The sequence below is a fragment of the Dunckerocampus dactyliophorus genome, chromosome 15, assembly GCF_027744805.1.
Source record: "Dunckerocampus dactyliophorus isolate RoL2022-P2 chromosome 15, RoL_Ddac_1.1, whole genome shotgun sequence".
In the NCBI taxonomy this organism is placed as follows: Eukaryota; Metazoa; Chordata; class Actinopteri; order Syngnathiformes; family Syngnathidae; genus Dunckerocampus; species Dunckerocampus dactyliophorus.
In genome coordinates, this window is record NC_072833.1 from 27,862,332 (window position 1) to 27,876,255 (window position 13,924).

General features: G+C 42.2%; 1 protein-coding gene across 2 annotated transcripts; it reads left to right on the plus strand.

The window, feature by feature from the left end:
• Positions 1-133: 133 nt before the first annotated feature.
• Positions 134-5,036, plus strand: mdm2 (MDM2 proto-oncogene). Of its 2 annotated transcripts, none has more exons than XM_054752608.1 (12): positions 134-269; positions 1,591-1,645; positions 1,725-1,799; positions 1,862-1,995; positions 2,059-2,108; positions 2,192-2,247; positions 2,358-2,439; positions 3,032-3,228; positions 3,324-3,458; positions 3,518-3,589; positions 3,687-3,846; positions 3,918-5,036. In XM_054752608.1, the coding sequence occupies exons 2-12, from the start codon at positions 1,619-1,621 to the stop codon at positions 4,418-4,420; spliced, it is 1,491 nt and encodes a 496-aa protein (XP_054608583.1). In that variant the 5' UTR covers positions 134-269; positions 1,591-1,618; the 3' UTR covers positions 4,421-5,036. The 2 variants fall into 2 exon arrangements, with proteins under 2 accessions (XP_054608583.1, XP_054608584.1); XM_054752609.1 differs by lacking the exon at positions 134-269 and adding an exon at positions 1,390-1,520.
• The last annotated feature ends 8,888 nt before the right edge of the window (positions 5,037-13,924 follow it).

A 13,924-nucleotide genomic window follows, 5' to 3' on the forward strand; every position in this document is an offset into this window, starting at 1 on the left:
AAATGTCTGTTATTAAATGTATGTGTTATTTCCTTTTGTTCATCAGTTGGAAGTATTTTGTCAGGACATGTTTTTGTCCCCAAAAAGATAAATGAAGTCAAATGACTTGCTGGGGGATCTTTTGAGGCAGTGTCGGTGTTTGGCCAGTAGAGGCGCAACCACATGGACAACACGAATAGAAAGAAGTGCTAGTTTCAACTGTCCATTTGGTAAATTGCTCCATTAATTTAATACTCAATTTGGATTTACCCTTCAGTTGGTGAAAAAAGGTACGTCAATCACCACTAAAACCGCCACATCGCCATCATCACAACATCTTAGTTACGCGTTAATCGCTAGGAGTTAGCACAAGTTAGCAGTTTGCTAGCAGGCCGCGCAGCCTCGAGCTCGCCTGCCTGAGGAGTCGCTTAAGAAGTGTTATGTGAGGGCTAAGCTAACACGCTTTGGCTAAATGCAGTACATTCCTCAGTGGATCCAGTGCTGCTGCTGCTTGTTGGAACTGTTTTTCAGAGATAAACACTCACGGTTTCACTTGGAAGACATACTTAAGTTTCGAAATGAATTTTAGCCACGCAAAAGGCGCTAACGAGTGAGGAGACTGTTTAATGCGCAGAACTTAAATGCATCTCATTTATTTTCAGTGTTTATGCTTTTAAATCCTCATTGGGGTGTGAACTTTTTATAACCCAGTTTAGTGTGTTGTCTGTGATGGAGGTACACGCCAACTGTAAATAGTGTGTGTGTGTGCGCACACAGTGAGAGCGATAGGACAAGTTCGGACATATTCCCTGACTGTCTGTGACGTCATAGTGACGCGTCAAAGTGTTTATTTGCTGAATGCAAACATGTTCACTTCTAATGCAGCCACCAAAACTCCCAAAGTCAACTCCTGTTTAGAATATCAAGATAATAAATGGTTTACTTGATATGATTTTAAAGGTGCAGCTATTTGTGTTTTCATGCTTGTGTGCAAGTGGGTACATGACGGGCTTGGTATTGGTAAGATCATGAAGATATAAGATAAGTGATGTCTTTTGTTAACTAGCTGTCTATCTGATTTAGATGTAAACATGTTAGGTAATATTCCAATGATCTGAACACAGCTTGCCAGGACAACATAATCTGTGATGTGAATATTGTCACTTGTAGCGCTACATTTATCTCACGTGGGTCCTGGTTATCCTGGTTACTAACTAGTACACTACGTTATGGGTAATGTTGGACTCGTCTAGTCCTGGCATGTCAAGTAGTATGATTCAATCAGCTGTTGCAGTCTGTATGAGTGTGTGCTGCTGACTCAGCCCGGCTGGTCCTGATAGGCCCGCATGGACTAGGAGCAGCCCAGCATAGGTCTGGTCTAGTCCTGACATGTCCCAGTTGCTCTATAAGAGGAGGCTGCAGCACTCGTCTACTCTCCCTGCACTTTATTTGCATTTCTTGCACATCATGGACCACTAACGGCACTCTCTGGTTAGAAGCTGTGGATGGGGCTCGTTTAAGATTGATTTTACCTTCTAGATGTATGCTCCTCACTTCCACAATGCATACGTGAAAGTGGACCTTTTACAACTGTGCTTTTTTTGTGTGCAGATTATTCATATCTGCTAAGGAACACAGCATGGAGACCTCCGACGACCACAAACTGGTAAGGACAACTTGTTGTGACGAGTTACTCCTGGTCAACAATGACTTAGGTGCTCACCATCAAGCTTCTTGTTGTTCAGGTGCGACCCAAGGAGGGGTTCTGCTCTTTGCTGCAGATGGCAGGAGCCAACAAAGATGTCTTCACCATGAAGGAGGTACGGCATCATTTAGAACATCAGACGTTCCCAACATCATGTGACAAACGGTGTCCTATCAGGTGATGTTCTACCTGGGTCAGTACATCATCCAGAAGCAGCTGTATGACCAGAAGCAGCAGCACATTGTGCACTGCTCCCACGACGCACTGGGCCATGTGCTGGGCGTGGACAGCTTCTCTGTCAAAGAACCTCGGTGAGACACGGAGAACACTTTGTGATGAAGGTGACATTTAAACATGACGTCTCCATCTTTCAGGGTTTTGTTTGCCATGCTCACCAAGAACCTGGTGGCCGTGCCGATACAAGGTAGGACTTGCTGACCACACGTCGAGAATTAGGAGCTGCTAAAGAGACACACGATGGGTTTCATGTGTCTTCGTGTCTCTTAGAGTCCTCGCAAGGCTTAGATGGAGCAACCAGCAGCAGCCAGATGGAGCATACAGAGGTCAGACACCTTCATCACCACTTCTCAAAGAACCATCTTCCACTTTGAGTAACTCTTCATCAGCTTATTTATTTCATATTCTTGTATTGTTGTGATTGGGATCCAATTAGGAAGCTGGAAGTCGCTCCTCAACACCAAACAGGAGGGGTCAAAGGCGGCGGCGGAGGAGGAGCCGCAGGAGCAGCGGCACAGGTGAGTGAAGCCTGGATTACACGTCTGCGTAGTGTAGGAAAAAAGTCATTTATTGAGTGCTTTTATGAAGTAACATACACAAGTAGCTTTAGAACAATTGTTGCATAATCATGAGTTGAGAACAAATCCAGAATATATATGTGTTTCATCAAGTTGAACTCATGATTTAATCAGTGAACATGAATGCAAACAATTATTGTGAACCTACTTTCCTCTCTACGCCGTCCTGACCCTTTTATCACTCTTCATTTGGGTTGAGTATGTGACGTGCAATTCTCTGCCAAAACGCTGGGAGGCGCTGTTTTCCAGAAAGTTAACTCGGCGACAATCACGGCACTCAGGATGATTCATTAGCTTGTTAGCTTCCTTTATGTGAGCCAGCAACAGCAGTGAAAGACTTAGTGGGGTCATTGGAGCTTTGATGGAAGGGAGGGGTTCATATCATATTGCCATGCAAGGGAGGGGTGTATGATGTGGGATATTGGATGTGGGGGGGAGTGTAATCCAGGCTTCAAACCTCTCAGGAAGCACCGCCTCCTTAGAACTCACAGAAAGAAAATGTCTAAACTCCTCCTCCTTATCACCTCCCCAGGCCCCACCCACAGTGTAGAGGAGGACAAGGAAGAGGGCGCATCAGAAGAGGATGAGGAGGACAAGGAAGGTCCAAAGAGGAGGAGGTCAGACAGCTACTCCCTGACCTTTGATGACAGCCTCTCCTGGTGCGTGATTGGTGGACTGGGAGGTGGGGGGGACAGACGAGGCAGCCAATCATCAGACTCTCACAGCGCAGTGAGTACACCACCACCATCATCACCATCATCATCATCATCATCATCATCATCATCATCATATATGTTTTACTGAGCCTGTGTATGTGTGTGTAGTCGGGGAGGTCAGAGGTCACGGCCCCCGCTGTCCCCGATTCCGACAGCGATAACTTCAGTGTGGAATTCGAGGTGGAGTCCATGGATTCTGACGACTATGGCGAAGACGACTCGTCCTTGTCTGCAGACGACCAGGTGAGGACAAGACGCTCTTGGATGGTGGAGATGTTGTTTGATGTGTGGATGGCGTGCAGGTGTACGAGGTCACCATCTTTGAGGCGGAAGAAGACGACTCCTTTGATGAAGACACGGAGATCACAGAAGCTGTGAGTCTGCACACACACACACACGTGCGTATGTGCCCACAGTCCTGGTGTGACTTTGCTTGTGTGTGTGTGTGTGTGTGTGTGTGTGTGTGTGTAGGATTACTGGCGCTGTGATAAATGTGACGAGTTGAACCCGCCCCTCCCAAGAAACTGCCTCCGCTGCTGGACGCTGCGCCAGGATTGGCTGCGAGACACTTCCTGTCCTAGGGCCCTGCCCACAAAGCCAATGGCACAATCAGCTGTGAGAGATGCTGCAGGTGTGTAGACGTCTGTTTGAACAGAAAGAAGTGATGGATGACCTTTATTGATGGATGGATGTGTCCTGAAGGTGGTGAAGCGGAGGATAGCGAAGGAGTCGATGTTCCGGATGGGAAGAGAACAAAAACTCCCGCTCTCCAGTCGCAGTGCCTCTCTGACTCCGCCTCCTCCGCCCCCAACTCCCAGGATCTCCTGTCCAGCTTCCAGCCGTCCTCTTCCTCCTGCTGCTCCTCGCAGGAGAAGGTGTGGACAAGCGAGTCCCAGCCGTCCTCCTCCGCCGACTCTCAGGAGCCTCTCCAGTTTCCCCCGACCGATCCTTCTCCCGTCCCTCCCGCTCCCGGTGACGTCCCTGAGCTGGAACGCAGCATGTCGGCTGAGTGGCGCCTCCCGGACTCATGTCTGGACCCGTGTCTCATCTGTCAGTCCCGACCCAAAAACGGCTGCATCGTCCACGGGCGGACGGGACACCTCATGTCCTGCTATGTCTGCGCCAGGAAGCTGAAGAAGAGGAACAAGCTGTGTCCAGTCTGCAGGCTTCCCATCCAGTCTGTGGTCCTCACCTACCTCAGCTGAGGCCCCTCCCCGCCCTCACTGAAGTGTGTATGTGTTGCCTACCTCAGCTGAGACCCCCAGCCCCCGTCAGAGCTGGTGTGCAGTGACATGTTTAAGGATGAATATTCTATATCTACCCCCCCCCTCTACTGCTCCTGCAAATCATCTTGTTTTCAGTCCAACATGTGGAAAATTCTAAAATCAGATGAAACTGGGGTGTTTAGTAATATTATTGATCCATTGTTTAGCAGGAAGCTAACAGCGAAGAGACAGGATTGCAGTTTTAGTGAACATTTGCTCTTTGTGTTTTTACTCTGTTTAGCAGAAGGTCACTTCATGATTTTTCCAAAGCAGTTTATGATAAAAATAAGTATATTTTCCAAATGTCTCCTGAAGCAGGAAATCCTTTGCCTTAAGAAGTGTAACTTGTATTTTTGGCAGGAAGTTTCCTTGAAAGAATGAATCCTAGAAACTAACCAGACTGTTTTTTTCTTGGAAGCTTTATGGCGCCAATTTTAGAATGGATTGTGTGTAAATCAGTATTTATTTATTTAAGCAGACACTTTGTATAAACTCTTTGAATAATACGATGATTAATCTATTGAAGTTTCTAATGTTTGTCAATAAAAATGTCATTTCTGCTGAAGTTGGCTAGTGTCTTTCCACGGAGCTCTCCCTGCCGGTCATCACGTGCAAGGTCACTTGATGACCACGCCCACCTTTTATTTAAAATAACGTGAAATAAATGAACAACGTGCACAGCAACGTGATAATCACACAGTCATTAAATCTCTTGGGAACTTTCAACCATTTTAAACTCGTCTAAAAGTTATAGTCGCCACCAGAGGGCGCGCTTTCATGAATGGTTTGACGTTTTGATTGTATATTCCGTGTACATTCGATGACAGAGGAAGTAAACTAGTCTAAATGAGGCAGATAGGAACTTTTACACTTCCTGCACGGTGCTCTCTTGTATCTTCTTGTTCAATGCAACTCCTCCTGTCAGCTCTGAAACGGAAAACAAGCACTTTTCTTTCCACAATTGTACAATTGTAAATATTCATTGACGACTTCTACAATGGAAACCACCAAATGCACTTTCTTACACACGTCAGCAGGCAGGAACATTAATCAACATCCATTTGTCCACCATCTTCTTCATAAGATCATGTTTTCCATCTGACGACTAATATGAACACAAGTTTGTGTTGTTCACGTGCATGATGCACACAGCTTGTGAGCTTGAGGCCTGCATTGATCAGGCGGTGATGTGATTGATTGTGTGAGTGATTGACAGGTGTCATGGTGACGAATGAGGCGTCAGAGAGAGTACGGTCGTCTGATTCTAGCTCAGCGTTGCAGGGAAGGACTATGGAATCACAGGAGTGCCAAAATTAAAAGGCAATGCGTGTGGACATACAATGAGAATCAATAATAAAAAAAAATACAAATGTGGAAATACAAAGAGAATCTATAATAATAAAAAAATATACAAATGTGGAAATACAAAGAGAATCTATAATAATAAAAAAATATACAAATGTAGTCATTTTTTTTTTACTATTTTGTCTTTGTTTTTTCTGTATTGTCTTTATTTTTTCCAATTTGGCGTTGTTTTTCCTGTTTTGTATTTTTCTTTTCTACTTGCGTTTTGTCATTGCATTTGGTAATACCATGCAAATGTAGAAGACATTCTGCCAGGATGACGACTACTCCACACGTGATCACACGATTTCTGCTTGCAGTGGTTATGTAGTTAAGGAAACTCGGGAGCCCGGAAATAATGTCACAGACAGAAAGTAGACGCAAATACAGGTACATGTTTATCAAATGTAAACGGGGAAATTTATTTAAATTTCCCCTGTTTACTTGACCGCCCACATTCAGCATTTGCATGGTATTACCAATTGCAATGACAAAACGCAAGTGGAAAAGACAAATACAAAACAGGAAAAACAACGGCAAATTGAAAAAAACAAAGACAATACAGAAAAAAACAAAAACAATATAGTAAAAAATATGACTACATTTGCATATATATATTTTTTAAATAGTGATTCTATTTGTATTTGCACATTTGTATATTTTTCTATTATTGATTGTCTTTGTATTTCCGCACGTATTCCCTTTTAATTTTGGCACTCCAGTGATTCCATAAAGGACTTCCACACAACCTGAGCTCTTCAACGTCAGCACAAAGACGTGTCCTCCTTGTGGGTGAAGATGTCTCCTGCTCCTGTCGTGCACGTGTGATGGATGATGTGCGTGTACGTTGTCTTGCATTATCGATAGCAGCGAGATTTAACTGCTGCTTTAATAAAACATTTTTTGGAGCTGAGTGTGATGCTTCATGTTCTTCCTCAGGTTAAAGTCACTCTCACGCTTCTCTTTTGAAATCTCATGTACTCTACCTATGTACTGTACTCATGTACTCTACCGATGTACTCTACCTATGTACTGTACTCATGTACTCTACCGATGTACTCTACCTATATACTCTACCTATGTACTCTACCTATGTACTGTACTCATGTACTCTACCGATGTACTCTACCTATATACTCTACCTATGTACTCTACCTATATACTCTACCGATGTACTCTACCTATGTACTGTACTCATGTACTCTACCGATGTACTCTACCTATATACTCTACCTATGTACTCTACCTATGTACTGTACACATGTACTCTACCGATGTACTCTACCTATATACTCTACCTATGTACTCTACCTATGTACTGTACTCATGTACTCTACCGATGTACTCTACCTATATACTCTACCTATGTACTCTACCTATGTACTGTACTCATGTACTCTACCGATGTACTCTACCTATATACTCTACCTATGTACTCTACCTATGTACTGTACTCATGTACTCTACCGATGTACTCTACCTATATACTCTACCTATGTACTCTACATATATATATCCTACCTATGTACTCTACCTATGTACTCTACTCATGTACTCTACCTATGTACTCTACCTATGTACTGTACTCATGTACTCTACCGATGTACTCTACCTATATACTCTACCTATGTACTCTACATATATATATCCTACCTATGTACTCTACCTATGTACTCTACTCATGTACTCTACCTATGTACTCTACCTATGTACTGTACACATGTACTCTACCGATGTACTCTACCTATATACTCTACCTATGTACTCTACCTATGTACTCTACCTATGTACTCTACCTATGTACTGTACTCATGTACTCTACCGATGTACTCTACCTATATACTCTACCTATGTACTCTACCTATGTACTGTACACATGTACTCTACCGATGTACTCTACCTATATACTCTACCTATGTACTCTACCTATATACTCTACCTATGTACTCTACCTATGTACTGTACACATGTACTCTACCGATGTACTCTACCTATATATCCTACCTATGTACTCTACCTATGTACTCTACCTATGTACTGTACACATGTACTCTACCGATGTACTCTACCTATATATCCTACCTATGTACTCTACCGATGTACTCTACCTATATACTCTACCTATGTACTCTACCTATGTACTCTACCTATGTACTCTACCTATGTACTGTACTCATGTACTCTACCGATGTACTCTACCTATATACTCTACCTATGTACTCTACCTATGTACTGTACACATGTACTCTACCGATGTACTCTACCTATATACTCTACCTATGTACTCTACCTATATACTCTACCTATGTACTCTACCTATATACTCTACCTATGTACTCTACCTATGTACTGTACACATGTACTCTACCGATGTACTCTACCTATATATCCTACCTATGTACTCTACCGATGTACTCTACCTATATACTCTACCTATGTACTCTACCTATGTACTGTACACATGTACTCTACCGATGTACTCTACCTATATATCCTACCTATGTACTCTACCGATGTACTCTACCTATATACTCTACCTATGTACTCTACCTATGTACTGTACTCATGTACTCTACCTATGTACTCTACCTATATATCCTACCTATGTACTCTACCGATGTACTCTACCTATATACTCTACCTATGTACTGTACACATGTACTCTACCGATGTACTCTACCTATATATCCTACCTATGTACTCTACCGATGTACTCTACCTATATACTCTACCTATGTACTCTACCTATGTACTGTACACATGTACTCTACCGATGTACTCTACCTATGTACTCTACCGATGTACTCTACCTATGTACTCTACCTATGTACTCTACCCATGTACTCTACCGATGTACTCTACCTATGTACTCTACCTATGTACTCTACCGATGTACTCTACCTATGTACTCTACCTATGTACTCTACCTATGTACTCTACCTATGTACTCTACTCATGTACTCTACCTATATACTCTACCTATATATCCTATGTACTCTACCTATGTACTCTACCTATGTACTCTACCCATGTACTCTACCGATGTACTCTACCTATGTACTCTACCTATGTACTCTACCGATGTACTCTACCTATGTACTCTACCTATGTACTCTACCTATGTACTCTACCTATGTACTCTACTCATGTACTCTACCTATATACTCTACCTATATATCCTATGTACTCTACCTATGTACTCTACCTATGTACTGTACTCATGTACTCTACCGATGTACTCTACCTATATACTCTACCTATGTACTCTACCGATGTACTCTACCTATGTACTCTACCCATGTACTCTACCTATGTACTCTACCCATGTACTCTACTCATGTACACAAGACTGGTCTTTTGTTCTTCTCACGGGGCCTGCTTGCTCCTTTCTACACGAATACAACAAGCAATAGTATTTCTACAAAAATGGGTGATGACTTATATACATGTATATACATTTCTCTAACATTTCCCTCCTGTTTATCACACATTTATTAGAATTCTTATCACTATTTAGGTTCTCTAGGTCAGTACCTTCATCAGACATGTCATCACGATCATCATCAGCCGTGGTTGCCAGTAGGGGGTACAATTCACTTACTTTAGAAGACATGGGCGCTAAAGCTGCGTCCACTGTCCAGGAAATAGCAATCTTACAAACAGGCACACAACAACATCCACAAAACATGCACAAGACAAGGGCAACCGAAAGTGAGATTAGGACTGCCACCATGTAGGGGGTCCACTGGCCACACAGTCTCCTGAACCAGTCACTCCATGAGCTGGTGTCCACACCAGAGTGCTCCTTCATCCTGGTGTTTAATGCCTTTAACCCAGAAATTGCGCACGTCAGCGTACCTGCTGAATCAGTGCTGTTGGGGATGTACTGTAGGTGCAGCACTGTTCACCAAACATGGAGCATACTCCCTGTTGATGTGCTAGCAACCCATCCAGCGCAATGCGGTTCTGGAAGGCCATGAGTGACGTGGATGTCAGTTGTTCTCTCACTGCCTCGAACGCTGCTTTGGTGTAGTTCCCAAGTCTTTGCAACTTATAGTGAATGTAGTTGATCCTGTCTACATTTTTATTTGTCGTAATCCAAGGAAGTATAGATTCCAATCCATTAACAATCTGATTAGCCAATTTATACTCATCAGGTACCCCCCTTAACACTCCAATAGCATCAATGTAGGTGGGATTGTCTAGTTGCATCCACTCTGGGACGGTACGTTTTGTCAGGAAATAATTTGGAATTGTTATAGGCTAACTAATAATCCGTGGTGTAGGTACTGTCTTTGATGTGCTTCACTTTGGCCTATCTGTCCGTGGGGTTACACTAGTGGCAACTGTGTCTGTATTTTTGAGGTTATTAGTCTGACCTTAGGAGTTCCCGCCTCTAGTAGGATTGGTGTCTTGTAATTTCTTCACTAACCATCAGGTATTTACAGACTCCATATGTCTGCACCCACCTTGATGTCAGCACTTTGCTCACCTTTCCTGTTGGGGTTTTCTGCAGAAAGGAACTTTTTTTTTTTTTTTTACCGTGTTAAATGTATTTTTCAGCTAATTTTAGGTCTATTTTTGTTGTCAACAATACTTAGTTGGGACCTTCCCACTTGGGTGAATGCCAGTGCATCTTTTTGATGCTTTTGATGTGGACCCAATCTGGTTGAACTAACGGGGTTTCCTGCTCGGAGACAGAAGAATCCGCAGCAGGTTGACATATATTATTTTGTCCTTCCAGTTAGCATCTCATATAATCGGCGAGATTAGAGTCATCGTTAGTTTCCCATTGGCTTTTGAAGTACAGTAGTTTATATGGTCTTCCAAATAATAATGGTGTTAATCCGTTTGAAGCAGTTATATTGATGTTGAATTTTAACAAGATCAAGTTATTGTGTCCATGGTCTCCCTGGTTCCTCCATACACTTTTTGAGTCTATTTTTTTTTGTGTCGTTCATTCGTTCCACTCGTCCTGCACTTTGAGGGTGGTAAGCACAATGATTTTTTAGGTTGATATTGAACATTGTTCCTATTTTCTGTATTATCTGGTTTGCAAAATGGGAGCCATTGTCACTATAAATCACATTACATAGTGCTTTTGCCACCGTCAAGTCGTCTGGATTTTTTATTTTATTTTTTTCTCTGGGAATAGTTCTATCCATTTAGAAAATGTATCTATTATGACAAGGCAGTACTGCTTTCCTTCACATTGGTTTAATTCAATATAATCCATGTGGATTACTTGGAATGGATATTGTGGTTTTGGAAATTGGCCACGCTGAAGTCGTAAATTGCCTTGGGCATTATGTCTAGCACAGGTCAAACATGCTCAAAACATTTTTTATTTTTTTATTTTTATAAGAATTGATAGTGTTACACATCCCTCCTGTTTAGACATAAGACATGAGTAACACCATGGCTCAAAATAGCCGCCCATTTGTATTTATTTTTGGTAGAATTGGTTTGTTCTCTACGGAGAAATAAACATTGTTTCGTAACGTTGCTTTGTTCCTAAGCCAATGGTCAATTTCCTGTTTCGAACTTTGCTGTTGCATGTCAGCCAAAGTGTCATAGCTCAAAGGATTGTCAGTCTTATCAACATGATGTAATGCTTTTGCTGCTGCAGGTTTTTCTGTCTTATCTGCAAGGGAATTTCCTAATGAGATGGGATCAGGTTTATCAGTGTGTGCTGCATATTTACAAACTGCAAGTTTTGTGGGAAGTTGCATTGCATCTAATAAGTCATTTAGTAGTGCAGCATGTGTTACTGGTTTTCCTGTTGGTGTCACCATGCCTCTATTTTTACAATATTGGGCAAAGGTGTGCACAGTTGAGTAAGCATATTGGCTGTCAGTGTAAATTGTAACTGATTGTCCTTTCATTAATTGACACTTAATTTATTTATAATTCATTTACAATTTTCTGTCAAGGCTACTAGTTCAGCAGTTTGTGCAAAATATGATGATGTAATACATCTCTCTAATGTCACGTGAGGTTGGGACAATAATGTCGGCATACACAAGTGTTGTGCCGGTGACAAAAATGTCCTGTTTGTTTGTAGCAACAATGTGGAGACAGCATGAGGTACCTTCAGTAGTAATAACAATAACAATACAATGGAAGCACTTGCTTCCACAGCCATGGATGCAGCAATAACTGCTCTTACACAATGTGGCATTGCACATGCTACTGCGTCTAATTTAGACGAGTAATATGCAATTGGTTTCTTTTTGTCTCCATGTTCTTGCAACAACACTGACGTCATGTAATGTTCTTTGCAGTCTACAGTTTGAATGAATGGCTTCTTACAATCAGGTATAGCTAGAGTAGTACAGTGGTATACCTCTTGCACCTTGGAAGTAAATTTGACCATCTTGGCTTAAGAATGCATCTATTTTTTCCCATTCTGTCTTTTCCTTTTATCACTTTCTCAGCATGTTGCGCATGGGTAATGTAATCAGCCATACTTGCAGTCGGCATGTTTATGAAACGTTTATCCACCCAATTCTTAATTCCTGCACTTGAATTGGAATGCAAGACATTTTTTAATTGTTGTTGATAAGGTCCGGTAGGATCCTCATCCTTCATAAGACCACTGTTTTGTTTGAACACATTAATCATGCGCACTCTGTAGTCGTCAAAGGCTTCTCTGTCGTTTTGTTTACATTGCCCAATTGATGCATAATTTGCTCTTTTTCTGAATTTAGTAGTCACTCGATCTATCAATTGTGTCACCGTTCGTCGGCATGTTGTAGGGGCTGGTCATGTCTTCCTACATGGCTGCAGTTTCCCCTACACAAGCACCAGTCCCTGCCTAAGGCAGCCATCCATATTTGCTGGACCTCCATGCCGTTGAGGTGATATGATCTCCTCAAATTTTCCATGCCAGTAATAAATTGTTGGACATCCTCTTTTACTGATTTTATTCCCAATAGTGCCTTTTTATTGTCATCTTGTGTCCAGGTTCGGTACACAAGAATGGTTGGTTCATTATCATTTATCACATTTGCGTTTGGCACTTCTATCAGTGGAAAAACGTCTGCATCGGGTGCAGTTGTAGGTGGGGGCTTGGGTGAGAAAACTCCTCCCAAGTGTTTGGACCATGAAACAGACATGGGGTCGCTTCTGGTCCTGGGTGCTGATGGTTTTTGTGCACCATTTGGTTCCTCGTATTGAGGTGGTTCGACAGGTAGTTGTGGATAAAGTCGAGAAGGAGAGGAAACCTCGTCAGGTTTCTTTCCTTTTCTTGGTTGGTTGCTAACATAACCACGTTGTTATCATCCTCGGTTCTAACATCCGACATTCCTTTTTATCACCTACTGTATCCTTAGTTTTGTCGCTTTGCTGGAACAACACTCCTTTTATCAAGTTTTGTAGTTCCTCTTTCTTATTTTTTCTACTTCATGTTTTAGTCTTTCTTTTTTATCTCCTCTACTTTTATTCTCTCCCTTATGCCTTCTTTTTGCTACAACAGCCCAAAATGGTACGTCGTCATACCCGTCAGTCCGCATTTTAGTCAGTCCCTGTTTATTCTTAGTCTCAAAGTCAGTCCGGAGTTGTGTCAATTTAGTCAAGTTCAGTTGTCCGTCACACCCATATTTGTTTATCCATATCTCTAAGTGTTTTACTTTTGTGGGTCTTGTTGTTGAACATACTGCCAATCTTTATTTTTGAGGTCTTCTCGTTTTATCTGTTTAACATTTGTATTCCCCATTTTGAATAATCTGGTTCCTGTTATGAAGGTACTCCTAGGGAATCTAATAACAGGATGATTCTACCAGTGAGAAGGTGATAACAACTTGTGGAGGTAATTCTCAAGCTTCTACCCGGTGCGGGCGGAGAATTCTTGCCTCTGCTTCCTCAACAAGTCACCTTTTGCAGCCTCACCACTTTGGGATGAGATAAGTTTCTAGTAAAACTTAGTCTCCACTCACACTCACAAGCATACGACACAGAATTTAAATGTGCATAGACTCCGCCGTCCTCCCTGATAGTCGTTTCCGGGCCACTGTCTGCCTTTTACTCCAACATTGACTAGTATCCTTGAAGGTTTTACTTTACTGCCTACCTTTCGGTACCAGTATTCCCCGTTGGGTT